This window comes from Emydura macquarii, unplaced genomic scaffold (assembly GCF_026122565.2).
Source record: "Emydura macquarii macquarii isolate MOO-44397 ecotype Brisbane River unplaced genomic scaffold, CSIRO-AGI_Emac_v2 contig_2768, whole genome shotgun sequence".
Lineage (NCBI taxonomy): Eukaryota > Metazoa > Chordata > Testudines > Chelidae > Emydura > Emydura macquarii.
This window is the reverse complement of record NW_027132905.1, coordinates 10,836,262-10,862,944: the sequence shown is the minus strand read 5'-3', so window position 1 is coordinate 10,862,944 and position 26,683 is coordinate 10,836,262. Positions and strand designations below refer to the sequence as shown.

The following is a 26,683-nucleotide window of genomic DNA, read 5'->3' as shown; positions in this document are numbered from 1 at the left end:
GGAAAGGAAATTCATGTTTCCTCTCTCTCTCTCTCTCTTTTAAAGAAACAAGTGAAGTCAGGTCACTTTCCCCTCTGTTCTTTTGTCCTTTTTCCAAATTACCCTCTTCTTGGAGGCCTGCGGTCTCATCCTCTCCCTCTTTCATGTTCTGTCTGGTTGCCTCATCATCCTGTTTTTGCGCCACAGGCTGTAGAGCAGAGCCTGCTAGGATCTTTACTTGGATAATTTTAAGTGACATGCACAATGCCAAAGAGGGGGAGCAAGGGACAGGAGTGGAGCAAGCAATTATATTGCCAACAGGGCCCTTTTTAAAAAAAACAGCCTGAACACAGCCTGGTGTCATTGACAGCTCAAGCCGTCCAACTTGTGAGCCATTCTTTCTCATTGAAACAGCAGAATAAATGGCTTCTTGTCATGCTGTTAATGGTTCACAACAGGATATCTGTGGCACCAGCTTTTGTAGGGTTCCCCCATCTTCCAGATGCTCATGTGAACTGATTTATTGAGGGGGGGAAGCTTGACAAAAAGTGCCAGTGTTCCTTTTGCGCTATAGTGAGAGTTAAGCCAAATCTGCCCCTCCCCAGGGAATAGGGGGAACACTAGGTTTTTGTTCAAGCTTTTTTTTTTTTTTTTTTTTAAACGGTTTTACATGAATGATACAAAATGTGCTTGCTGACATCGTGGGCATCCTGCTGCGATCAGATCAGTGCTGCACTAAAAATGGTTTGTTCTGCTGCAGCATGATTGTCTCACCAAAAGGCAGGCAGGAGTCACTCTGGCCATGCCAGTCAAGCTGCAGGCAAGCTGCGTTGGCCGAGGTTCACTTGCACAGCTCTCTGAACTAGTTCATTAGTATGGGCAATAAAAGGGGTGGATTTTATCAAATATTTTTAGTGTATCTCTCTAGAGTACAACCTATTCCAACTGCACAACATAGCTTTTATCAACTCTTTCTGTTGACTGTATAAATTGTGAAGGCAAGACTTGATTTGATTTTTATGTGCCACCTGAACCCAGTGATAAAGACACTGCTTGTTCTAATGTGTACAGTTTGGGTGGATTTCATGTCTCACTTTACTAAGTGTGTGTAAAGGTTGCCACTCCTTCCTTAATTTTAAATTTCTCTGTTCTGAACTTTTGGACTAAGTTTGACCAACCAGCCAAAGTGACATAGGCACTTAAGCCCAGATTTTCAAAGGTATTTAGACACCTAAAGATTCAGATACGGGCCTAGTGAGATTTTCAAAAGTGCCTAAGCAGACCAGGTGCCTAGCTCCCATTGAAAGTCCCAGTAGGTGCACATCGGCATCTTTAAACACCGATATACCTTTGAAAATGGGGCCCTTAGGAGCCTAAGTCCCATTTTCAAAAGTGACTTACACACTTAGAAGCCTATGTCTCATTGGAAATCAGTGGGACTTAGGCTCCTAAATCACTAAGGCACTTCTGAAAATTTTGCCCCTAATCTCCATGCAATGTATGTTCATGGCTACTGTTCTTTAGAAATGACTAATGATTCTGGACATCCTACTTGAGACACGTTAAAAAAGGCTGACTTTCAGAAGCTTGGCGCTTGGCTTTTTCTGAAAATCCCGTCTGCTTTTAGATGGCTCGAGTTGGGCACCCAAAATCACCTGTCACTTTTGAAAATCTTGGCTATATATATTAATATAATGTTTTTCAAGCAATGTGTATTATTATTTTCAACTTTGTGTCCTCATTATTGGACTGCTGTGTGTAGCATAATTTATAAACCCATGGAGAAAACCACCAATCTAATAATACTTTATTTTCCAGCCTATAAATTCTCCTTTTCTCCATATTATTGTTCACAGTTGGCTGAGTTCAATGAAAGGAGCATATATGAGAGACAAAAGAGGATATGTGGAGTGCCAGTCAAAAGTGGATTGGAGAAATAATGTGATTCTTTAAAAACCTCATTCATAAAACCCTTTCTGTTCCTATTCCACTCTTCCTCAGCATGTGTTTGACGTTCAAGTAAACTCTATATAAAAAACAGACCTGAGAAGACTGGATCTGGATTGGGTCTGTGTCAATAATGCTGAAATATTTTGTAATTTTTTTTTCTTTTGAGATGCCGGCCCAAAATGACTTATTGCTGAAACCTCTGTTCCAATATCTGAACTGTAAAACAGATCCCTTTCCAGTTTGGGATATAACTTGTGACCAATATGGTAGAGATGCATTTGGCGATTTGGAGAAATGTCCATTTTGCCTTTCAGAACTGTATGTCCCCTTTGTGCTTTGCTAATATAGAAACTGGCAGAACAGGCATGACTATTTCTTTGGCGTTAGGACTTACATCCTTATTTGCTTGTGTCTCATTCGTATCACATGACTTAATGAATCAACACATAATTAATGGTCACATGAGGGATGGAGTAAAATGTTGCTCATACCCTGATCATTGTGAATCTTTGGAGCATCACTACTTACGTCTGTCTTCTTTTTTTGTGTGAGAAACCATGAATCACAACAAAATATTTTTTTTCTCCAGGGGGGATTGCATAAACTGCAGGAGAATCTATGCTAGGAATAATATATATGGGGCGAGGAGACGGAGGGGAATGGAGCTGTTGGGGAAAAAATCCCAATGGTTGAGTTTACACATGTGTTTTCAAGACACTGGATGACTCTGACTTTTAAAAGATGTCGTCCTTGTGCCCCACAAGCTCCCTTTGATTCCAGCTGGAGATGCAATTAATAGATGAGGAATGCAAGATGCAACCCACTGAGTGGTCCAAACAGGCTTGTTCTGCATTTGTGGGTGAAAATATAACTAATAGCCTATTTTAATTTTGATTTCTTTAGTAGCATCAAGTTACAGAGGCTCTGTAGCAATCGCTTTCCAAGTCTGGCTGGCACATACTTGTCTGGAGATTTATTGGGTTCTCAATTATCACCTAGTCACAAGTGCAGCCACCTTAATCAATTTTATGGATATGGACTACAGCCAAAGAATGCTTAAATCCCTACAGTGCATGTTCAAGCTATATCAATGTCACAAGCAAGGGAGTATTTTTCCCTTATAAGATTCGGGAAACAAGCCCTGCAGTGCGTTTTAAAATATATAAGCAGGTTGCCTCATTGATGCTGGCAACCTCTGTCATGTACTGAGCTCCAGATCAGCATGTATGGGGTGATCACTGGGCATCTTAGTCTGCATCAGGCTCGCTTGCCGGCCCTTGTCCCCTGGAACTGGAGTCTTTTCTCACTCAGTGGTTGCAAGATGCAGATGTCCACCAGGGGTCATCTGTGTATCCCCTGAGCTGGATAGCCGTCTTTTTAACAACGAGTTTGATGGGGTTATTATGGTCTGTTTGGGTTACAGAGCAGTGCATGGCTGCTGGCCTTTAGGCAGATCAGCCCTGTTGGTCAACCAGCTACAGATGAGTGGCCTGGCATGCAATTTGCCAGAATCAGCAGGGCAGGTAAGGGACTCTCGAAAGACACTGTCACAACAGTTGTAGTATTGTCAACCCCATGCAGTCAAAAATCATGAGATTTTTTTTTTTTAAATTTTTTTGTTTTGCCTTCTGGTTGTTGTGCCTTATGGTTCGTTCATGTTTTCAAGCTTTTCACTGCAACCACGAGGGGTAGGTGCTTTTTCCTTTGAAATGAAAGCTGAGATTGTCCCATAATCACCTGACTACAGGAGCTGGTGCTTTAAGAAAAACAGCAGATATCATGAGATTCGCAATAAAATTCTGAGAGTTGACAGTACTGATTTGTGATGGGTAGTTGTCAAGTAGAGCAATGGCAGAGAAAGTCCCCTTGTGAGAAGGGAGTTCCTGGCCCTCTCTGTGTCGGCATTGCCGAGATGAGTTCTCATATTCCAGGTGGACTAGGCTGACCTGAAGCCCGAGACCGAGGGGAATGGAAAAAATGCATTCAACTTGGTTTACTGCAAATGGGAATTCTCCAGGCAGACCTGACAGTTTCCCAGTCATTCTTCTGTCATTTCCAGAGCCCTCGAGTTTTGGCAGTGGAGACACACACCCTTATGGGAGAAAACAGATGGTTTCAGTCAGTTCTCTTCTATCAAGTGACCAGACAGGGAGGATGAAAACCTGGTACAATTGGACCTTTGTTTGGATCCCAACAATATCACCTTCATGTCTTGTGTAAAAAGCAGGGTTCCCATATTGTGCCTGGTCTCCTGCTGCCACCATCGCAGCCTAGAGTAGTGTTTTGATTTTAAGTGTGTAGATTTATGCTGTATGGGTATATTAGTATTTATAACTTATGTATAGTTCTATCAATAAACTCTTATAATTGGTCCTTTTATTAGAAATTACATGACTGTTTAATAAAATATTTACTTGACATAGAAGCACATGATAGCTAGACCATCAGGATTCTAAGCTGGCATAAATCAACATAGCTCCATGGAATTAGTAGTTTTATCAAGAATCTTACAATATTTGGGGTTTTTCTTAAAGCTCTAGCTCTTGGAGTCATATTATGAGAATGCTAGATTTCATTTATTTAAAAACAAAAAACTTTCTAGCCCTCACGGTTGCAGAGAAAATCTTGAAAACATGATGCTCTAAAGGCTTAAAAACTAGAAGGGAAATAAAAAAAGAACCCACAATGTATTATTATTTTTAAATTCTAATGATTCTTAAGGCAATCTCGTTGTTTTGGGGCCCTGATTCGTGATTTTTCAGTACTTGGCATTGACAATTCTGTAATGGAGTTTTGCTGATTTACATCTGCTGAAAAGCTGGTTCACAAACTTTCAGATTCAATGGCAGCAGAGATCTTACATTCAGACTCTCTTCTATTGATAGTAAATATTTTCATATTTTCATAGTATGCCATTTTTTAGTTCTTCAATGTATTAGACATAAATTACCTCAAAACAATTTAAAATGCTAATTCACCATTTATTCCTGTAAAAAATAGACTTAGCAACTCATACGCTTAAGCTAGTAACCTTGTTTTTGTGCAGGGACATAGAGTTGCACTGCGACTGCTTCGTGTCCTGCACTGTGAAACAATCAAAATTAATTTTTCATATAGATAATTCATAGTGTTGGGAACTTGTAAGAAAGGTTGATGCTAATTTTAATGGGGGAAATAAAATGTATTGTGTGCAAGGTAATCTCATGTAGAAGGTAAATGTAGATGCTTCATTACTGAATGTTACATTGTCTTTCAGGCTATGAAAAAGGGATGGAAGACAGTGGCGAAAGTTTTGTATATGGGTTTAAAGATCACAGAAAACATCACCAGAATTAAACAGAAAAAATCAATACATTAAAAAGGCTACTTTTCTAGATGAGAGAATTTCATTTGCTTTTTAAAAATATGACCTAGAAGTGAAGATGAGTTCATATTCCCCACTGTATTACAATAACTATTTGTATCTATCGGGAGTGATTTGCATTTGGATTTTTTTCCAAAATTTTCCATTAAATACACAAAACACTAAACTATTTACTCTTTATTTTTAATAGCTACAGGGTAAGATTATTCAGCTCTCTGAATACCCGGGAGTGCACAATACAATAACTGGCAGGGGGAAAAATGCCCTGTTGTCTTGCAGTACCAGTTGGTATTATGTAGGTTTGTTTGGTGTCTCATGTCTTATTTATAGGAGATAGCAATTGGAAACTGGATACAAAACAAACACCAGTGTTCCAGTGTAGCTTAACTATGCCTCAGATTCTCTCTCTGATGATTTATTTTTACTTTAGGCATCTTTACTTTCTTAATTTTTCATGTAGTTTTAGATGGGGACAACCATCCTGCAAAAGCTCAAACATTTACCATGTGAAAAGGAAGGTAAATCCCATTTGGCATTGCCCAACGACTCTTTGTGTCAGATTCTTATTTAGGGTCAAGCCCTTTTACACCATCAAAATAATTTACTCCAACTTTGTCATCTTGACTTCTGTGAGAATGCCATGAATAAAGGATTTTCAGGTCCTACATTAAAGCTTTGTTATTATATATATATATATATATATATATAAAAAACATTTCTCATCAGAAATCATAGGGTCTAGTTTTCTTTAAGGAAGATAAATTTGGGGGTCTAAGCAAGTTGACATGTTCCCTTAAAAATTTCTCTAGATTGATAGAAAATGCAGAACTTTCAGTTATCTTGCTGAGGAAATATAGGTTACCTTCCTTCTTCCTCATTATCTTGGTTGCTGCTAACTGTAAGCTGCTGGGAAAGCCTGAATCCATTCTTTATATACTGTGTGTGTATATATATATATATATATATTCCCATTCCACACCTTTTAATGTCTCTGTTCAATACTGTCAATTTCCCTTCCCAAGCAGCTAGGAAATTCAGTAGCTCTTTTCTACAGTGATCCAAAAATGTACATAAAGCAAATTTTTAAAAAAGTCTAGCTCAATAGTAATTCCAGAAAGGGGAATATTTTATGGAGAAATGGGTTCAAAGTATTTCTAACCAGATTTCAAGTCAAATCATCATTGGTTTTCACTTTGTTTTTCCGGCTCAGCTTCAAGCATCTATCATCCCACACTGCTAACCAATGAATAGGGCCATTTCTTGGCTTTGGTTTTTTGGTGTAAATGCACCAAGCATGTGAGGGAACTTTACTTACGCAAGACAAATTCTAAGCAAAAATAATGAATTATACTCTCTTTACTATTTGAACAAAGAGGCTGAAACTACTTTACTTAGTCTTAACTTGTGGTTTGAAGAAACTTTTGTCTTGGGAATTTAGAATTGGGTGATTTTTGTGCCCCCAACATTGCATTTATAGTTCGGCTGCAATTTTGAATGTTTAGAAAGACTCAGTATACAGTAAACGCAGTAAACTCCTTTCTGTGTTACTGATTGGTTATTTTATTATGGTTTAACTGTAGTTTGTGTCCTTAGTTTGTAACAATCTGGCATTGTGATCTGCACAGGCAGACTGCTTTGCCTGTATTGAATTCTGCTGACTTAAGGATGAGGCCGCCAGCTTCAATCCTGGAAGCTGCGCCAGGCAAACAGATCTCTGCATCCAGGCAGGCCTTCAGTCGGGCTGTGCAAAGACACAGGGATCCTCTAGCACAGAGCTCATTGTGGGATTGGCAAGGACATTTTGGCAAATTTTGTTTTTTAATATTTTGTAACTTTTAAAGTATTCACCAGCTGTGTTGCCTAAATCGATATTTAAGCCTCTAAATACACAGCCTGGTTTTTTCAGAGGTGCTGAGCAACTGAACCCCGTATTGAAGTCAATGGAAAAATGTTGGTTGGGAAACCAAGGCAACTTTCTCTGAGTTACAAAATTTTTAGAAGTTCTTTTTCATGGAGGTACCATTTAGTGATAGAAGCTGCAACTCCCTCACAAAATTCATTACATGCTAATAGCACAGGAAAGAGGACACCGCTGTATGTGGAAAATAACCAATAGTGTAATTAGATCTACTTTACTAATTCAGGGCCCGATCCTGTTCTCCTTATATGATCAGAAACTCCCAACATCCTCAAGTGAAGTGGGGCTCTGTTGCTACCCATATGTCCCTTTGGAACAGGATGTGTCTCAGTACAGGAAAAGGTTGGCTGTTTTTGTATGCGTGCATGACGGTGGTGTTTCTAACATATCCTAGAGCCTTCCTGAAACATACAGACTGTTGTCAGTATTGGATGTGGCAATTGTTACAATCTGTATATAGTTATGAGGCTTGCCTTCACTTAGCACATCTTGAGTGTTATCCATTCAGATATTTTTCTTGCTTACTTGTTAGACTGTGGTAGTGTCCTCTTTCAAAGCTCTTCTCTTTAATGTGCATCAAGTTACTGTGAGGTAATATGGAAACTTCAGTTATTACTCCTGTAAATAAATGTTTACATAATACATTGGACTCAACTCTTCACTGTTGCATTCCTGGGATAAAAGGTCACTTTTGACATCATTGACCTTTTTAGAGAACAATGCACACAGAGCCCATAACATTGATGGTTTTCGAGCAATCTCATTCTGGCAAGAGTAAGTTATTGTATACCGGTTGTACCCTCTGATAACAAAGAAGATAACTCAGGATCAGATTTTATGATTGATAATTCCCATTGAAAGGGAGTAGAAAGTATGAAGGGCAGAATTTGGGTTTAAGGCAATCCTGCCAACAGTTTCTCGCATGATTAGCTTTACTCATGTGAGTAGTTCCACTGATTTCCATTGGAATTAGTCACTTGTGTAAAGTCGGACATCCATAATTGTTTGCAGGACCAAGGGTTTGGTCTTTTAATTTTGGTCTTTAAGAGTACTCCAATGAGCACAAAAGATTGTAGTTCTGGACATTATACTGACTGAGTTTCTACTTCTGTTTTATTTCCTGCTCCCATTACAAGGGATCAAAAGACACCATTTGAGTAGAGTTTTGAGGTAAGCTCCTGGCTCCACTGAAGCCAATGGGAGTTTTGCAATTGACTCAGTGGAGCCAGGATTTCATGCCTGGAGTCCTAATATTCTGCGTGTCCCACAGGGGTATCTATCTGTACAGGAACTCTGTGTTCTTCAATGGAATTCACCCTAGAGAGTAGGAAATCGTCTGCAGGACAAGCTTCAGGAATGAAGTTTATGAAGCTATGCATTAGCTCATCCAGTTTCTGTGACATTAAGGGATTAGCAGTAGCAGTGAACTTTGCGATGGAGGGATGCTGCAAAAAAAATCCTAATGTTGGAAAATTAATTCTGATGATCTCCTGTGTATCCGAGGTGCTAACAAAACCCTTAAGTCTGCAGAAACAGTAAAATTAAAGATCCTCCCCAATATTTAAGGGTGATGGTCCACTCTATGTATTATTTTTCTACCTCCTCATATTTCCTTCTTTCTCATAGTCCAAGATAATAAGAAAATTAATAATATGAGCTATTTCTACACATACACACATTGATAATATTTAACACCTTTTGCCACAAGCTGAGCCTTTCTGGATGTTTTACAGTCCACCCAGTTCCAAAGATTTTGGGACAAACCCTGTAAAAACAGCTTTTTACTGTTGTGATGGTATTACCAAACAGCTTCCTTCCATGGTCAGGAGTTACCCCAAGAGCAGTTATGAAACCTTGTTTACAGCTCTGAAACAGGTCAGGATTTCTTAGTGGGTCTTATTACACATCTCCTGTTTCTAAACTCTGCATTGCCATCCACTTGTCTTGGCTTACTTGTCATCTTAATGAGCCTCTACAGAGCATACAGTGCTCTCTTTGTTCCTATAGATTGATGGTGGGGAAGGATGGAGGCTGTTGGAAAAAATAAAATGTATCTGTTTTCACTTAGCATAAAACATCCTTAAGTTCTGCACTGTGATTGTATCAAGAATCCAAACCTGTGCAATAAACATGAATAACTGTAGGCATCATTTTTGGATTTCCAGTATAAAGCAGGCATCCTATACGGTTGAATCTTTAAAGGCTTTATTTTAATGGTGAAATTCTGTGTTCATGAATCTAAGGCAGAGCTGGGATTGGTTGGCAGGCTCACTGCAGAGCCAGGTGGCATATACTGACAGCTCTGGGTCACATGATGGCTATTAGTGCTTGCTTTTTCACTTGCCAGGCTCAGCCTGTCAGCAAGGGTTGGACTCGAGCATCCTGCCGCTTCCAAGAATGTCAGGGGGGAGGTGTCTGAGAGGAGGCTGCTTTGTTTTTCTCCCCTCTTCTTCAGTCAGTCTGAATTCCTGACAAATGTGGATCGTGGGGTTTTAGAACCACAGTTGCCAGGGGATTCTGATCATCGGGCTCAACCCATATTGGATTCGCTAAAGAAGAAGGATGGATTTAAACTGGCATGTACAACCTACGTTGACTGCCAAAGCAGCACTTAGCTATCAAATGAATTAGACTGATCTTCTCTCTACTGCAGTAATACACTTGAGGAGACAAAGGAACTGGAAAAACAGACAATGTTTACTTTAGTCAAAATCCTGGACTGTGCAGCAGAATGGAAGGACAGGAGATTCGTTATGAAACTATAGGGCAGTGTAGATGGATCCTTGCGCAAAAGTCCATATTTTGCTTCAGGGGTCTGCTTTCTTTAAGGCTGTTCTTGTGATCCTGTTGCTAGGATTAAGCTTTTTGTATTGCAGCATGGAGAGTCTTTTGTTTGAGTTAAATTCAGACCTCTCAATATGTCACCTGACAGTCTTGTGGTTTTGGATGAATATGGCTCATTGCTATTATTAACCTGGGTTGGCAGCTGGGCATAACAGGAGTTTATAGGGATTCTGAAAAGTGGAACTGCTTGGGGGACAAAGATGCTTCCCAGGTATGATAAATACTCGGTTACTGAAATTATTTTAACAATTTGGTTACTAAATATCGTAATAGATTTGATACCATAACACTTTTTTTGTAGAAATGTCATGCTTTCTAAAATAGATAGTTAATAATGCCTATAGCTATATATAGAGTAGCACTATTCTGCATTTTTTAAATACCCTAAATTAATTCCATCTGCTATAATTTTGCAAAGGCTAATGCTGAGGTGCTAAAGTAATGTGAAACGTTGTGTTCAGTGGTAATGAATTTCATCTAAAGCGACTGTTCTTGCTTTGTGTTTTTATGCATTACAGAGTGTTTTCCAAAAAAACAAATAAGGGAAAATGTATGTGCTTGTAAATCCTCTAGAAACTAAACAGTTGTTTTCTGGAATGGCATGCATTAAATATGCCCAAAAATTTATTTTGAGGAATTGCTAGTGTTAACTTAAAATTCTTGATTGCTGGAAGTCAAGTTGTAAAGATGGTTAGGATATTTAATTATTTTCACAAACCTTCTAGGGTGTTTATTTTCAAGGTCTCAAGATGATTTCAGGTTAATATATTAACTGTAATATAGCTAACCGGTCTGTACTGTGTCTTTATGTTCTGTGTACTTTTTGCTCGGAGACCAGCAAAGAAGAAATAACTCCATATTTAAAAAGGCTTTTGGAGTATATTGGAGTTCAGTGTGTGTGAATTAGGCATCCAAGCGAGAGCCGAAGGGATAAACAGAGGCAAGTGAGTAACAGGTGGGAGTTAAAAATGAAAACAAACTGAAGTTAGTTTAGTTTGTAGTTAGGGAATCAGACAGCAAGATAGAATTTAGGGGTCAGGACCAGTAATGGTGGAAATCAGCTGACGTTAGGTCCCAGTATATTGCACAGAGTTCAGAATGTCTGACCACTTTCCATGTGACCAGCAACACAGTATGTGCACAGTGTAAGCAACTAAAGGATCTCAGAGACTGAGTATTACAGTTCCTCCAACTGAGGATTGCTAAACTGGTAGATCAATGAGACAGATTTATAGCTGTGACACAAAGCTGGCATTTGCAACCTTGCAGCTGTGCTTCCCTCCCTCCTGAGTTTGGAGAACCAAGAAATGTCAAAGAGACGTCTCAGCTTTCATTTGAAAGAAAAGGCAGCTTCTAGTTCCTTGTGACAAGCCTTGAAAATGCAGCCTCTTCAAACCACTGGCTAGGGTTGAAAGCTTGTCAATGATCCTGTCTTAGAGATCACAGGTTGTTCACTGGTAGTGATCCATAGCCACAGATGTCTTAATTGCTGGGATATCCCAGACTGAGTTCTCAGCCATAGGGGATGGTATTGACCAGGGCATTAGGGTAAACTCCCTCCCAATCAACTGACAATGACTGTGGCCCTTTTCAAATCACATAGAATTTTGTGATTGGGATTGGAATACATCCTAAAATTCACCAGAATGAGCACACAACCTTGCCAGTGGCCTTAGACCTTTTAAGGACAACTGTGTCTTGCAAAACTTTTCTAAGTATTGGTGCTGTGGTTGCACTAAGCAGTGGAATCTCCTCATCTCCTTCCTCCATCTTCAGCCATAAGGCCATATTAGTCACTGAAGTTTAAGTGGAACTCCTACTGAAAACACTGTGCATGCAAATCAGTGGTATGAACTGGATTCCCCATTCCTGGATGATTACTTTCATTTGCATTTCTGGTGTGTCTAGCAAAAATTGCTACACAAAACTGGAAACACTATCAAAACACAACTCATTATATACCTGATGAGTTCCAAATTAGTTGTACTCTTTCAGGAAGAAGATCTATTCATCATTCTGGACAATTCAACACACATCTGTATAGTAGCAGTCAAAACCGTGAGTGAGTTAATGGATTGTGGTGAGAATATGCTAGAGAACATGGTATGTCCTCACTGCAAGTCCTGCATTCCATTTTTTTTGCTACATCTTCTCAAAGGCATAGAAATGGAAAAAGTCCAGGAGCACACAGCAAAAATGAGGATTGTGGCGGGGGGAGCGGTAAAGGGAAAGAAGCATTTAATTTGACAAGGAATGGAAAACGGTCAGAAGTAATGGAGGTATATAATGTAATGAATGGTACACAGAATTACAATAAAGTGCTTCTGTTTACTTTTTCCAAAAATAAAATAACTGTAGGGCTATCAGTATTAATCGGCAGTACATGTTCAACTGATAAAAGAATGTATATTTTATGCAACTTGGAGATAAACTGTGTAACTCTCTGCTGCATGATATTTTAAATGCGTAAAGCTTAGAAAGATTTTAGAAATGTGTTACATCTTTAGACGTAGAATCTAAGTCTTCAGGATAGGGACAAACTTTTTGTTGTATGTTTGTTCAAGACATAACACAATGGGCTCCCAATCCTCGACTGGGGACTCTAAGCACAATTGTCATACACATCATCATAATTCTTTAAGAATATCACCTGCAGGTAAACTAGTTAAAACCACAGGGGTTGTGTATCCCCATGCTTCAGAGTGTAACTGATCGCCATCTGAGGACAAGAAAAAATGTTTTCCCCAGTACATAGCATTGTGCAGCTAGTTGTGTTATGAAGCATCCAACGTTGGTCATCATCAAAGTGAGGGCACCAGACAAGATGGACCAGAGTTCTATTCCAGTATGGCTGTTCCTATCAACATTCTAAAAAGGTGCTAACATGAAAAATATGCAGAACAGATAAGCTGCTGTAAACTATAAATATCATTTGCGTAGATGCTTTTAAAAATAGTTTGAAGTGATTCATCACTGGGCAGTTTTCATACCTATGGGTAACATGATGTTGAAAACAATAATTTGACCGATAGTTTTAGCTTGCTGTTTGGAGAACTGGCCATATCCTTGTTTAGAGGGGTTTTGCTTTTCAGTAATTTTAAGCTATAGGTTTCTCCTTATTTGGTGTCTTGATGAGTTTGCTTTGATTTCACTTGTCCTTCATTTGGACTTCCAAAAATGTTTGGTTGATTATTAAAAAGTAACCTGATGGTGCCCCCAGTCATTTAGTTATGAAATCATATTAGAAGTAAAATCTTTGCCAAGAGAGAAAAAACATCGTTAAGGTAATTTCTTACTGTGGTGAAAAAGGTTCTGTTGGTCTTTATAAAGAAGAACAACAACAAAGGGTTTGTATATTTCTAGTTAGTTAAAAAATTGAACTTTAATGGGCCAGGAGAGGATTTGTGTGTATTGTCTCATTTATTAAATACATAGTGCTGCAGTGTAACATCATCTTAAGATCATCCCATCACCTCCAAAAGAAATATTTGTGATAGCAACAAATGCTGTGCGTTAGAGATATCTGGGGAAAATCCACTATCAGAGAGAATTCAGAATGGTGACATGTACATGATTTTATTTATTTATGTATATTTATTTGAGGCTTATAGGCACTACAACAATACTATCAGGATGGGTGCTCTGTATTGCTAAATGAATTGGTCCACCCCATCTTCCTCTGTTGGTCCTTTAGTGAGGTCACTATACGAAATTTGTGACATCACAATCCTCTACCATGACAACAGACTGAGGTTTCTTAAAGTCATCTCCACAGGAAGATCAAGAAGCAGCAGCTGGGTTATGCAGGAGAAACTTCTCATTGACAAAACCAGTCAAGATTTTCACAGCAGTGTTGGGGGATTTAGACACAGCTTTCATTAACATAAGTAGAGCATGTGGGTCTAAATCCCCTAGAGTGCTGTAGAAATCTCAATCAAGTATCAATTACACTTCATAGTAAGGTACCATTTATGAAAAGACTATATAGATATAGGTATATAGATAAATGATTAATAGATATTTTAAGCATGTTTCATGAATAGCTATACATTGGTGTAATCACATCAGTAGGTGATTACAGATGTTATAAGCAACCCATTAGACTTTATAAGCGTATAAGAATTGAGTAACCATTTATTAAACATCTATTAATCATTTATCCTCTATTTATAAAGTGAACCCTTAATATGAACTGTGACTCAAATACCTTGACTAGCCAGGGAAGCACAGAATGATTTTAGCCAAGGGAATGTATTTTTCCATTAATCTTTCCTCTCACTCTCTCTACCCCCAAGGAAAAAGTGTTCTCTGCATATTACCATAATTTCTCCAAAAGCTGTTATGCAACAAAGGTGAAATTGTCAGCAATAGCGGGGCATTATACAAGGCACTCCTTTTGCATCCTTTGAGCCTCAGCTCAAGAGCTAAATGGTTTTGGCAGCCTTCCTTGGGCCCTGTATCTTAGGTAGCCCCCATTTCAGTAGTATCTCAGTGCTTCACTGTCTTTATTCTCTCAACTCCTCTATGAGGTAGAGAAGTACCCTTATACCCATTTTACAGATGGGGAACTCAGGCACAGCGACTAAGTGACTTGCCCAAGATTACACAGGAAGTCTGTGGCACAGCAGGGACTTGAACCCCAAGTCTCAGACTAGTGCCCTAACCACTGGATCATCCTCTTCCTCTTTCTCTGCAATGAAGAGAATCCCCCACATTTTGGGAATACAGAGACCCAGATCCTTAGCAATGTCAGTTGTTGTTTCCCAGCGGTGACGATCTGTCCCTGAGTATTGCCCTGCAGTATTTATTTTGGGAGTGCGCACTGCATATTGCAGACAGTAGTTTGCACATTTTTTCTGGATGCTCTTTTTAGATGTCAGCCTTACAATACTTTACATCTGCTAAACAGGAGAGCACAACAGCTCTGTGTATCCTGTTTCCTGCTATAATGCGTGTCGAAGTGTATGTCTACACTGCAATTAGACACTCAGCTGTGCCAGCTGACTCGGGCTGTGGGGCTGTTTAATTGCTGTATAGACGTTCAGCTCTGGTGGCAGACTGAGCTCTGGGACCCTCTCACCTCGCAGGGTCTTAGAGCCCGGGCTTCACCTCGAACCCATACATCTACACTGCAATTAAACAGTCCTCTAGCGCAAGCCCCACGATCCCAAGTGAATTGGCATGGGCCAACGCAGGTGTCTAATTGCAGTGTAGACATACCCTACTTGCTGAATGGACAGGTGTGATTTTGAGGTGCCGGCCTGCCTCTGTTTACTGTCTGTCCTATTGAACCGTCTGCTAGTACTGTTCAGTTTCTTCTGATTCAGGGAGTACTTCAGTACCGCCAAAAAATATTTTGCAAGGCTAAAGCTGTGTGTGTTAGAGCTATATTATGTAACACAGATAATGCTTAACTGGGACTATCATGAATATGATTTACAGCGCTTGTATCAAGAGAGTTAAAATGACTTGTGCCAAAACGGAGAAGTAAACAGGCTCTGGTTGTCTTGATCAAATACGTTGCAGAATGCCTCAAGGGTTTTATATTTAGTTTACTTTCCTCTTAGTGTAATCTGCTCTTGGAGCTTTTTATAAGCAGACTTTCCTAAACATCTGGAACGGTTCCTGCCCTCCTTTGCCTGGATAATGGAGCGATTTCAAAGTTGACTGTCAGAAGTACTAACTAATAGAAGTCATGCTTTTATTTGAGAGAAGCAAATTCAAATGCACTGCAGGAGTGAGGCAAGTGAAAATAATGCTTTTGCAAGCAATGGATTATTATGATGACTTGTTTATAATAGTGTCTGTGGCATAGCTCATGAGAATGGCTTCTAAACTTTCCACCCCCTTTTACCTAAGGGTAGGAGATGCTCCAGCCATGTGGCTCTCACTGGTGCTGGGGGTGTGAGGCTGTGTCCTGGCCTAGCCTCAGTAACTAGAGATTGGCTCAAGCCAACCCCCTGCACTCAGACATCCTCAAATGTTGGGGGAGGGGAGGTCTATCTCAGCTTGTGTCTATCTCTGTTCAATCAGCAGTTCCCAACCAGGGGTCCATGGCCTTTTACGGGGTTTCAGGAGGTCATGGAGCCCCTCAGCTGAAGTCTGGCCCCCTCACAGGGCTGAAACCACTAATGGAGCTGCGGGACTGGATCCCGGAGTCCCAAGCTCTGGCGCCCCTGCAGAGTTGAAGCCATGAACTTGAAGCCCCGAGCCTCCTTGCCCTGCTGCAACTGAACCCACAAGCCCACCCCCCTCCCAGTGGATGAAGTCCAGAGCCCCTTCTCCCCTCCTCACTGTGGCTGAAGCCAGGAGTCCCCCCCTCCACTGGGCCCTGGAGTTTTTATAGCATGTTGGGGGGGACTGAGAAAGAAATTGAGAGCCCCTGAATTAAATAACCCTCTTCGGCTGCAGTCCCAACCAATAGCTGTGTGTTTGTGTTTCACAATAAATGACACTTGCTGTGCTTCGTGGGAGAGGGCATCACCAGATCTTGAATGGATTCTCATGCTGACTATCAGTCAGAACTTGTTCAGTGCTGCAGAGCCTGGAGTATGACTGGACCAGAATCTGCTGCCATTGACATAAGTGGCAAAATTCCTGTTGATCTGAGTAGGCAGAGGATTGGGCCTGCCGGTAGGAGATGTAGGAGAAGGGCAGAGGACCAGCATTGCTTGCAAACGCTGTCATCCGACTCTGTTGTTCCATTTTAATAGCCCCCCTAACAAGGAGTAGTACTTTTTTGTACAGAAATCAGTTGTTTAGCAGTCCGGTCTCCTTTTGAGGTATGAAGCTTTCATTGAGGGTAATTAGCCTGATGTGCATACACCAAGATAAGACCAGTTTCTTACACTCAAACCTCTTATTTCAGTTGTAAATTGCTCAAGTTTTCTCTTGTATTTTCTTTTCTCTTACTGTTTGTTGTGTAGTATCCTCTCTACAGCTTCTCTTTTTCTCCTCTATTGCTAAATTGTGGGGCTAAGCTGATTAGGAAATGGACTTCCTGTCCTAAGAGACCCAGAGAACTGTATTTATTGCCGCTTAAACCAGGCTGAGACTAATTTAGCAGTAACACTTATGAATTTTCTTTTACAGATTCCTAATATTTTTAGTTACTCCAGTCTAGTTTCTTTTTTTATTTGGGTTGCGGAGTCACAGTACATGGGCTCCCTCTCTGTTTATACTGCACAGCAAGCTTAACTCCACATGCTAAAAATGTTAAAATATAAATAACATTCAGTTTATGATGCAGCCATAAAAGCAAGGCCATCTGTAGTGAAGTAAAAAGTGTCCTTTCAGCCTGACCCCTGCAAGCTATCCATTTGCAGAGCCCCCGCTAATGTAAGTCATTGGTCATTCTGAATGCAGATGGGTTGCAGGGTCTCACCAGGCGGCAGGAGGAGTTGCTAGGGATAAATGTGTCTTCAGGGGACCAGAAAGCACAATCTCTGTAAAGGCCCAGTCTATTAACACAAGATCTTATGATGTCTGTGATGATGGCCTGAATTATGATTTTTCTCTGTGTCTGAATGCAGCAATTATAATAATTGGAGATGGGCCCAAGCCAATCCAAATGTACACTCCCCTGGAGTTTGGAGTGATTCTAATCTAGGGTTTTGGTTTGGACTTATCTATAATAAGAACACCAACCTAATCATGGCATGTGTTTTAACATTGTAAGTGTCATTTCACAATGCTTATAGAAGAGGAGGGTGGGTGGTTTTATCTGTGTATTTCTTTTCGGTTGTACAGCTAGGTGCTGATGGATACTCAGCTTTGCCAACCCCAAACATTAAAAATCATGAGAGTTAAACAATATATATAAATAAATGTTGGGCTTTCTTTATTTGCCTTCTGGTTACTGAAGGGTGCACTCCCTTCAAGCTTTTCTCTGCAGTCATGAGAGAGAGAGAAAATTACTACCTTTGTTTCTTGTTTTTAATGAAAGCCAAGATTCTGATGCAGTTTCTTGATTCCAGCAGCTGGGGCTTTAAGAAAAACACTAAAAATCACCAGACTCGCAATAAAACCGAGAGAGTTGGCAACCCTAGATACTAAGATAAATACTAATATCAGGGAGTTACACTCATTTGCACCAGTGTGTGATTGGGCCCCTTATCTACACGGGCATGATGCTTGACACAGGGTCAAAGTGTTTAATGCATTGCCATTTTATGTATTGGATTTTATTTTTTAATAAAGTCAGGCATATACAAATTGTGAAGGAGCGATGGAATAACTCATTGTGGTAATTGACTCTTCTGTCCTTTTGTTTTCCATTCCAGCTGGCCTTTGCCGGAGTTTGACCCGAGTCAGATCCGTCTGATTGTGTATCAGGACTGTGAAAGAAGAGGACGAAATGTCTTATTTGACTCCAGCTCTAAAAGAAAAACCGAGGAGGTATCAGTGTCGGTGAGCATTGCTAATCATTTTATTGAAACTTGATTAAAGGATATTGTGTATCTTTTAAAAATAGCACAAGATGAATAAGTAAAATGCCTTGTATTTATGCGTTTCACATTTCAAACATAAAAACGCACATTATGCTATTTTTAAATAAAGACTGTGTTGCAGAGTATTAGAGCTTCAGTGATTCCTTCCAACCGTGATCTTTTTTTCTTGGACTTTGTAACCTTTATTTCTTTCAAAGAGATGTCCTCCGTTCTTTGACCTGAGCAATGCCCAGTGTGGTGAAATGCTGTGACAATAAGGCAGTAGAAAATTTCTTCTGCTAACTATTGTGCCAGCTCTTTGGCAGCGGGTCACTTGAAAACTTTAGCTTTTTGGTTTTTCCTTTTGTCAGCAGAATGAACGGCTGTTTATTGATCTGTGAATTTGCAGTGTAATTGCCATAGCAGGATGAAGGAGGATGTTTTTGGGGGTAAGCATAGGAAAGCTGAGTTGTAGGCCAGTAGTGCCTCAGACTATCTGCGTGATCTTGTGCAAGTCACTTCTTCTCTCTCAACCTCATTTTCTCCATTTGTAAAATTTAAAATACCTGCAAAGCACATTAAGTTCTCGAAATGGAAGTCATTATCTGAGAGCAAACTGGTGGTCGTGGTTAGTTTTGCATTAGGCTCGCACATACAGCTAAGTTTTATAAGTGGGGCAGCATAGCACATTACCACAAAACCCGTCTTCACTTCAGACTCAAAGATGGTCCTGGCTATGGAATCCCTGCTGCTTCTCCTCCAGGTTCTGATTGCCTGCTTCCTACAAATACCTCACTTTTAACTCTGGGAAGTAATTTGTGTGGCTTTGCCCATGAACTTTCATAACCCTTCATAGCTGAATATATCAATTTTATATGCACAGTTCAAGACCTGGATTTCCTCATTCTTCCTAGGAATTTAGGTGTTATGTACTTAACACAAGCTTAATTACAGTAACAGTAGCAAGTTCCACTGCAAAACAGACCTATTTAAATGTTATTTTGCTTTTAAAATCTAATTTGTTAGTGCAGTTTTATTAGTCCAAAAGTAAATAGCCTTCTATTTACCTTTGCCACCAAAATAGTTTAGACTTGAAAGAATTTTGCTGATACATAGTTATATTACTGATGCATAGTTCAGCATGACAGCTTGGTAGCTACAGAGTTCCATTAAAATAGATGTGTTTCACTGGGTGACAATGCATCTGAAATCGCACCACCACAATCTCTTCTTTTTATGCCATTGTCTTAACAGGTAAGGATGGAGAAAGAAAATTGTTCTGATGCTGCAAATTTGGAATGTCCGGTGCTAGACACTAGTGACTTCATTTATTTTATTGTTGGTCACATTCTTGGTCTTTGAAAGGGAATTTATGATGACACAGTTCTTGCCACATTCCTCGGCTTTCTGTCTCACTTTAATGAAATGATTCCGATGCTGTCATCTCATGCAGTCTTCAGCAAAACCTTTCAAGAGTTATCACATTTTGCAGGTAAAAATGTACACAACAATCTTTAACTCAGCTTGTTGCTGGTTCAATACAGACTTGAACAGTTATTAGTCCATATTGGACATTTTCGAGGAATTGTGTTAGGGGTTTTTTCCTTCCCCATTTATTATGACTTTAATGAAGATTCTCTCTGCATATATAAAGTTAGATCTTGGCTCTAAGCACATTCCCAGGCACTCTTCCCCTTTTGCAGTAAAACATGTGTATGGGATGGGGCACTCTCCACCATGAAAGGATCTGTTAATTGCCTCTCGAAAGACAATCTCCTCTGTTTTTTTCCTGGATTTCCTAATGTGATTCATACCTCTGTGCATTTGCAAATACACTAAGGGAAGATTTACAAAAGCACTCAGCGCTGGCCCAACTGCTTCTAATCAAGACAACTGAGTTAAGCTATATTATTGAATGATTTTTGAAAATCCCACCCTAAAGCAATATATTATCATAGAATGTCCCTTTTTAATATATAGCTAACTGTGTACAAATTTTCTATCTTTGACTCACTGCTATGTGAGAAAAGGGTAATGCAACTAACTCATAGCAGACAATGATAATTTAAGAATAGTGGGCTTGCAGCAATCTGAGATTATAGTCAGCTGTTTTTTGTCTGTGTAATCCCCTACATATCTTAATATTGCATCTGATGAACCCAGGGGTGAATGCAGCTCAGTCAGCTTAAATCCTATAAAAAGGGAATGATACAGTTATGAAATTTAAGGCACACCTCTTGGCTTCTTTTCCAGAGAGGCACACGTTCCAAGAGGGAGAATTTGGTGTAAATCATCCAGTTGGAGGAATGCTTAGCTTTAATTTTTGGATCGTGAGGAATTTTAAAGACGATCCTAATGTTCTTAAATTGTCCAGCAAATCAGTATCTTTCTTCGGGGGGGGGAAATCTAGTCTAACATTACTGAACATACTAACAACATTATTTGTGTGTGTGGGAAATGTTTGTCTATCAGAAAGAATATCTTATGAAATTCTTAAATAATTAATTTACCTGTTTGCCTAATTCAAAAAGCCAAGGAAATGAGATTTTTGGAACACTCACAACCGAGTTAGATTGGAGGTGAATGGGTGATAACCGTCCATCTGAGGTACTATATGATTGCTGCTATGTTAAATGACCTGATTGGGGGGGAGGGGGAAATGTTATACGTTTAAATTTGCACTTGAATGAGGAATTTATTTATTGCAGAGATTGTGACTTTGCCATCATTGTAATTCTGAGGTCTGCATAACAGTCTGCTATCACAGCACAATGCAAAAATCTGTCGTTCTTCCTTGGCTTTACAGGATTTAAAAATAAAAGGCAGAGAGAAAATTAAAACTGTTGATAGAAACAATGGAAAGACAAAGAAAGGATCAAATAGAAACTCTCCCTAACGAATGAGCATGTCTGTTTTACTACTTTGATATCATAGTACAGTGGATGGCCATTGTGAAAACTGCCTGTAGTTCAGCTTGAAGGAGAGTTGTTACTTTTCCTGGGTCTTATTGAGTATGTCTACACACCAAAAAAAAGATCTGTGGCCATGGGTCTCAGAGCCCGGATCAACTGACTAAGATTCGTGGGGCTTGCACCGTGGAGCTAAAAATAGCAGTGTAGATGTTCAGGCTCAGGCTGGATGGAGCCTGGCGAAGGAGGAGAGTCTCAGAGCCCGAATGTCTACACTGCAATTTTTAGTCCTGCTGCACAAGTCCCAGTCAGTTGACTCAGGCTCTGGGACTCGCTGTTGTGGGCTTTTTTTTGTAGACACATCCTGGGTTAAACTTCTTTGGTAAGGCTGAGAAGGGGCTGTGTGGCAAGAGGGACTGCAGGCTGCACAAACTGAGAATGTTGGCTGAGCAGCATGCCAAGCATTGTCACTGAGCTGTGAGATCCACGTTAGACAGCTATGGTCGCTGGGCTCTTGGCGTGTAGGACAGAGGAAAGTGATTTCCTTTTGTGTATCCTGTGCCTTTTTTGGTACGAGGCACAACAGGTTCATTCCCAACTTTATATTGTACTGATTAGTCAGCCTTCTGTATCCAGGGGCCTTACGCAATTCTTAGACACCGTGCTGGAATGTATTGGTGATCATTCTCTTTCCCCATGAGCAGCAGCAGACAGTTAGACAAGGCTTCTGCTACTTTGGTTTTCCCACTATCTCAGGAAAAAGTGACTGCACTTTTCAACATTGTGACATCAGATCATGAGGAGATGTATCAGAACAGGAATCATTTGCATAGTGAGTACATGAGGGCAGAGGAGGGTGAAAAGAGCAGACATTACCAATGCCTGAACCAAATAGCCATGCACAACTCCTACATCTTTCAGATGTTGTCAGTCAGTCAGGCGTTGGAAATCAGTCACAATACTCCTGACTGGCAGCTTTGTGAGTTTGATCTACGTGCCTTCATAGAGATTTCAGTGTTTGCGTCTCATACAACTAGGAGGCTTGTTCATAATGGTGTGAGAAGGAAGGGTGTTCCTTAGAAATCCTTGAAAAATTAACATCAGACCTAGTTTGAATTTGGATGCAAATATGAAATGGAAAGACATATTTTTCACCCCTATTTTAAGGTTATAGGCACCAGAAGGCAGAGCCAGTGCTGAGTTCGCAGCCTTTGCTTTGCATTTTCTGATGTTTGAGTTGAATGCTTGACTTCTCAACCTTGATGCTGCATTCACATTGGCCATTTGCAGGGACCACACAGTTATGTACTCTACTTTGTTGTTGTTAATTCATTATATAACTTAGTGAATGTGTATGGTGTGTAAAAACAACTAGCAGTGCAAGGTGCCTGCCCCACACAGCTTACAATCAAATTGGATGAGGACACAATACAAATGATGTCACAAAATGGAGGTGGGGGAGGAGATCAAAGTAATCACTAAAACGCAAATCCTGCATCAATGTCTTCCCCAGAGAGCAGATTGCATGTGTTTTGTTTTTGCTCATACTTCTTGTTAGTTTTGGTTTTGCTTTGTGTTTTCCTTTTGTGATTTCTAGCTCAAAGGTTAGTGTGTGAAGGGCATTTTTGAAAAGGGATTTGACTGAAGATGGTCGCTGATTGGCACACGAGAAGTGGGAGAATTTTGTAAGCATAAGGGGAAACCTGCATGGAGATCTGGAGTCAAGAAGCTTAAAGACTGATAATAGAGGGAACAGGAGAAGGAGGAAGAGTCAGAATGGACAAAGGCAGAGGTTTAAGCAGGAGCCAAACTAAGCAGAATCCTGAATGTGGATTCAGAAGTGAGCTTGACACAGAAGGTAAATGGGAAGCAGAGAAAGAACTTGAAGAGGGAAGCGACATGGTCCAGTGGCTGTGGGCGGAAGGGGAGATTTAGCAGCAGGTGAACATTGTAGACCAATGCCCTTCCAACCCCTCCCTCCGGCGTTTGGGTCCTCCTAGGACCAATGGTCCTGTCTGTTTGCTGAATCTAAAGGAACACTCAGTCTTTATTTAGCCCAAGTTTCCTCTTTGTCCCTTGGTCTCTAGGAAACCCAGTTGAAACAAATATATGCAAACCATTCCTTGGGTGGAACCTCTCTGGGGTTATTTACAGTTTCAGTGATGTGCCTTAATCACTCCTCCACTGTTTTTAGTTCCTGGAAGAGCAGTGGTCACCCTTCCTCATACAGTAGAACACATTCATACATAAACCATTCATAAATTTAAATTCACTGGTCCCCAAAGATATTGCGTAGGGTTGCAATATCTGTCTCAGAGCTATTTACAGGGCTTGCAATAGGAAGAGGGTTTGGGAGCAGCCGAGTTTCATTTTCACCATGCTGAATAGGCCACTGAATGTTCTGGTGCCGTAATACTGAATGTTCTGTAGCCAAATGCTACAGCAATATGTGATCTCCTAATTTGGACTCTTTGGCTGCAACCGTTACACTTGTTTAAAAAGCATAAAAATGGCACATAATTTTAAACAAGCCAGGATTACCCACACATTATATTGTGCTTAACCATAGACTAAGTGTTGGGCACTAAATTGCTCAAGGGATTAGTAACAGAATATTGAGCTGATTGCCTTTAGGTGACCCGTGAAATTGAGACGATGGTCTCAAGCTGCTTCCTCATGGACAAGTTTTCAGGGAGCAAGAGACTCCTGTTACAGTTGGCATCTGTCTGCTCAAACAGCACAGAGACTGAATCCTAACTTCTCAACCCTCAGTATTCTCTTCTCTCAGAACTAGAGGCATATTGATGGGGTAGCAGAGGGATGGATGTTTTGGTGCTCCTACCCGTCCTGTGAATACTTGCAGGAGTTAAACAGTGCTGGAAACAAAGCTGACACTTTTCAGGAGTGCTACATTCACTTTAAAAATAACAAAACCTGCGTTTATTGACAATTGAAAAAAATGTGCAACAATCTTATAGTCTAAGCGGATACACAAATATTTTCATAGCAGCCATTACAATTCAAATTGATGTCCATAATCATAGACCATGAGGAGTTAATTTCTCTAGATTAATTTTTCATCAGCGTGATGGTCCCTTTGGTTCTGAGGATTAGAGTATCCTGAATATTGGATGGATAGTTCTCAGGCTATGGCAGCTTAGTATTCTTTTTGGTAGTTGGGTTCTTACATCATCCCCATCACGGTGTTATCTGACCACCTGCAATGGCAGACAGGTACAAAAGAGTAAAATGCATGATGAATGTTCTCTCTCTGTTTTATACACACCCACCCTGTCACACTTCTTGGCTCCAATACCCTAGGTTCCCTTCAAATAGGCTTTCTTTACCCTACTCTTTGTTTTTGGTACTTCCATCTCCTGCCTCAGGAAACTTGTCATTCCTGCAGTTGCTGAGAGTCATGCAGCCTTCCAGAGCCTTCTCCCTGTTTTGTTTCACAGACTTTTCTCTCTACTTTATTTCAGGTCTCTCTAGTCAGTCAGAATGCAGCTTGCTCCAAGACCAGCCTCAGTTTGGTTACGTGCCCCTCTCCCAGTTGCTCTGTCACTTCTGAGGTGTTGTAAATGCTAGCTCTTCTGTGTAGTCCAGTCTGAGCTCCGTTAATGGAGACCTCAGTTCTGTTGCAATTCACCTTTGGGGCTTGGTGAGGCAGTTTATCCAAGTGGGGATCAATAGCTCAAAGACCAGAATCCGCTACCCATACAGGAAAACCCCCACTCTCATACATATTTATCCTGACCTACCCATGTGTTTTTGCAGAGGATTCATCCCATTGATTCTGGCTTCCCATAACTTTAAAGATTTATTTATTTTAATCTTATTCTGTGTAATTCGTGGCCCTAAGGGAAGAAGCAGAAGTGCCTTGCCCATATGGTGAAGAGTTTATGGACCCAATGCCAGTCTATTGTAAAACCTCAAGAGGCTAGTAGGACCAGGCATTGCTGGTGCAGGTTGAGGAAGATGACTGAGGAAAGAGCCCGCTGCAGATGTAAATGGTAGAAGTCCAGAAGCAAGGCCAGCGGGGTGAGAGCTGCTTCAGAGTGGTCTTCAGTGCAAATCCACTTGCAGCTGAGTCTGTCTGCAACAGCTTTGGCCAGAGGATGCAAAGAGCCCCTTCCACAGCTACCCTGTCTGGCAACTTCATGGCAGAGGGTTGCCAGCAGCATTTTACCTAGAGACTCAATTAACTGCAACTGTATACATCTGAGAAGAAAGAGAATAGGTTTGAAACTTTTGTTTGTGCAGCTTATTAAATACTATAATTACCTCTTTATTTTGGGAAACATGATTTGAAAATTCTTGGAATATTATCCTGGAACACCAGTTGGCCTATTCCTTTGTTGCATAATATCTGACAATTTGTAGCATCTAATATTTCATTGACATTCAAATTCAGTAACTACAGAAAGGAGGAGCATTGCAGATATTTGATCTCATAGTCCAACAGGTTACACTTAAACCACATGCTGGATTCTAAAATTGCATGTCCCAAATTTGTCAGTGTTCTGTGTTTTACAGATGATTTGCTACTGGTAAGCTGCTGACAGATGGTATCTAAAAGATCTTGAACATCTGACCTCTTTTACTTCACAGGTTCCTTGGTTCATTGAATTCCACTGTAAAGATCAAATGTCTGTTCCCCTCTCGGATTTAAATTAGGAAACTATAATCTCAAGATGTCTTGTTCAACATTGGATCTTGGAAAAGCTACTATGCTGAAAATATTAATTGCTAATGGAAAGAAATGACTAGGTTTTGTAGAATGCTTGCTTTTAATGCACAGAATTTTGTCCTTGTTAAATAAATGTATTTAATATGCTTATAACCTGAAGTGAGCCTAGTTTTTGCACATCTTCTTAAGGGAACTTGCGACATCTGATGGAAAATGTAAATCTGAAATGTGGTTTGCCTGCAAAAGCTGCTGTAACCCTGTGGATTCAGTGTGGTTTTTATCACATGATGCCTAGCCTAGCCCAGGACATTGTTGTTTGTGTCAGAGATAAAATGCAATTCTGGTTCACGAGTTCCTACTAAAGTCATATGATTATTGTTCACATGTTCCAGCCATTGTGTAGTAGGTGCAAGCCAAAAATACGAGCCCTTAGCAAATCTACACGTTGCATTAGTTCAGCATGCTCCCCATAAGGCTTAGTGTGTCATAATGGGAGCTTGTGCTAGTGGCTAAAGCACAAGGCTAGGAGTCAGGAGAATGGGGCTCTGTTCCCAGCTCTGTCACAGACTCACTGGTTTGTCTGTATATTTTTCCTTAACC

The 26,683-nt window shown here is 40.3% G+C and overlaps 1 protein-coding gene across 4 annotated transcripts in view; it reads left to right on the top strand.

Annotated features, from left to right (window-relative positions):
• FNIP1 (folliculin interacting protein 1) overlaps positions 1-26,683 on the top strand; it is an 82,898-nt gene that overhangs the window by 14,950 nt on the left and 41,265 nt on the right. For 3 of the 4 annotated variants that reach the window (XM_067566528.1, XM_067566526.1, XM_067566529.1), the window contains exon 2: positions 18,338-18,464. In XM_067566528.1, the coding sequence (XP_067422629.1) occupies positions 18,338-18,464 (127 nt within the window). Of the gene's footprint in view, positions 1-9,386; positions 10,267-18,337; positions 18,465-26,683 lie in introns of those variants that run through there. The other variant, XM_067566527.1, reaches the window with a different exon arrangement.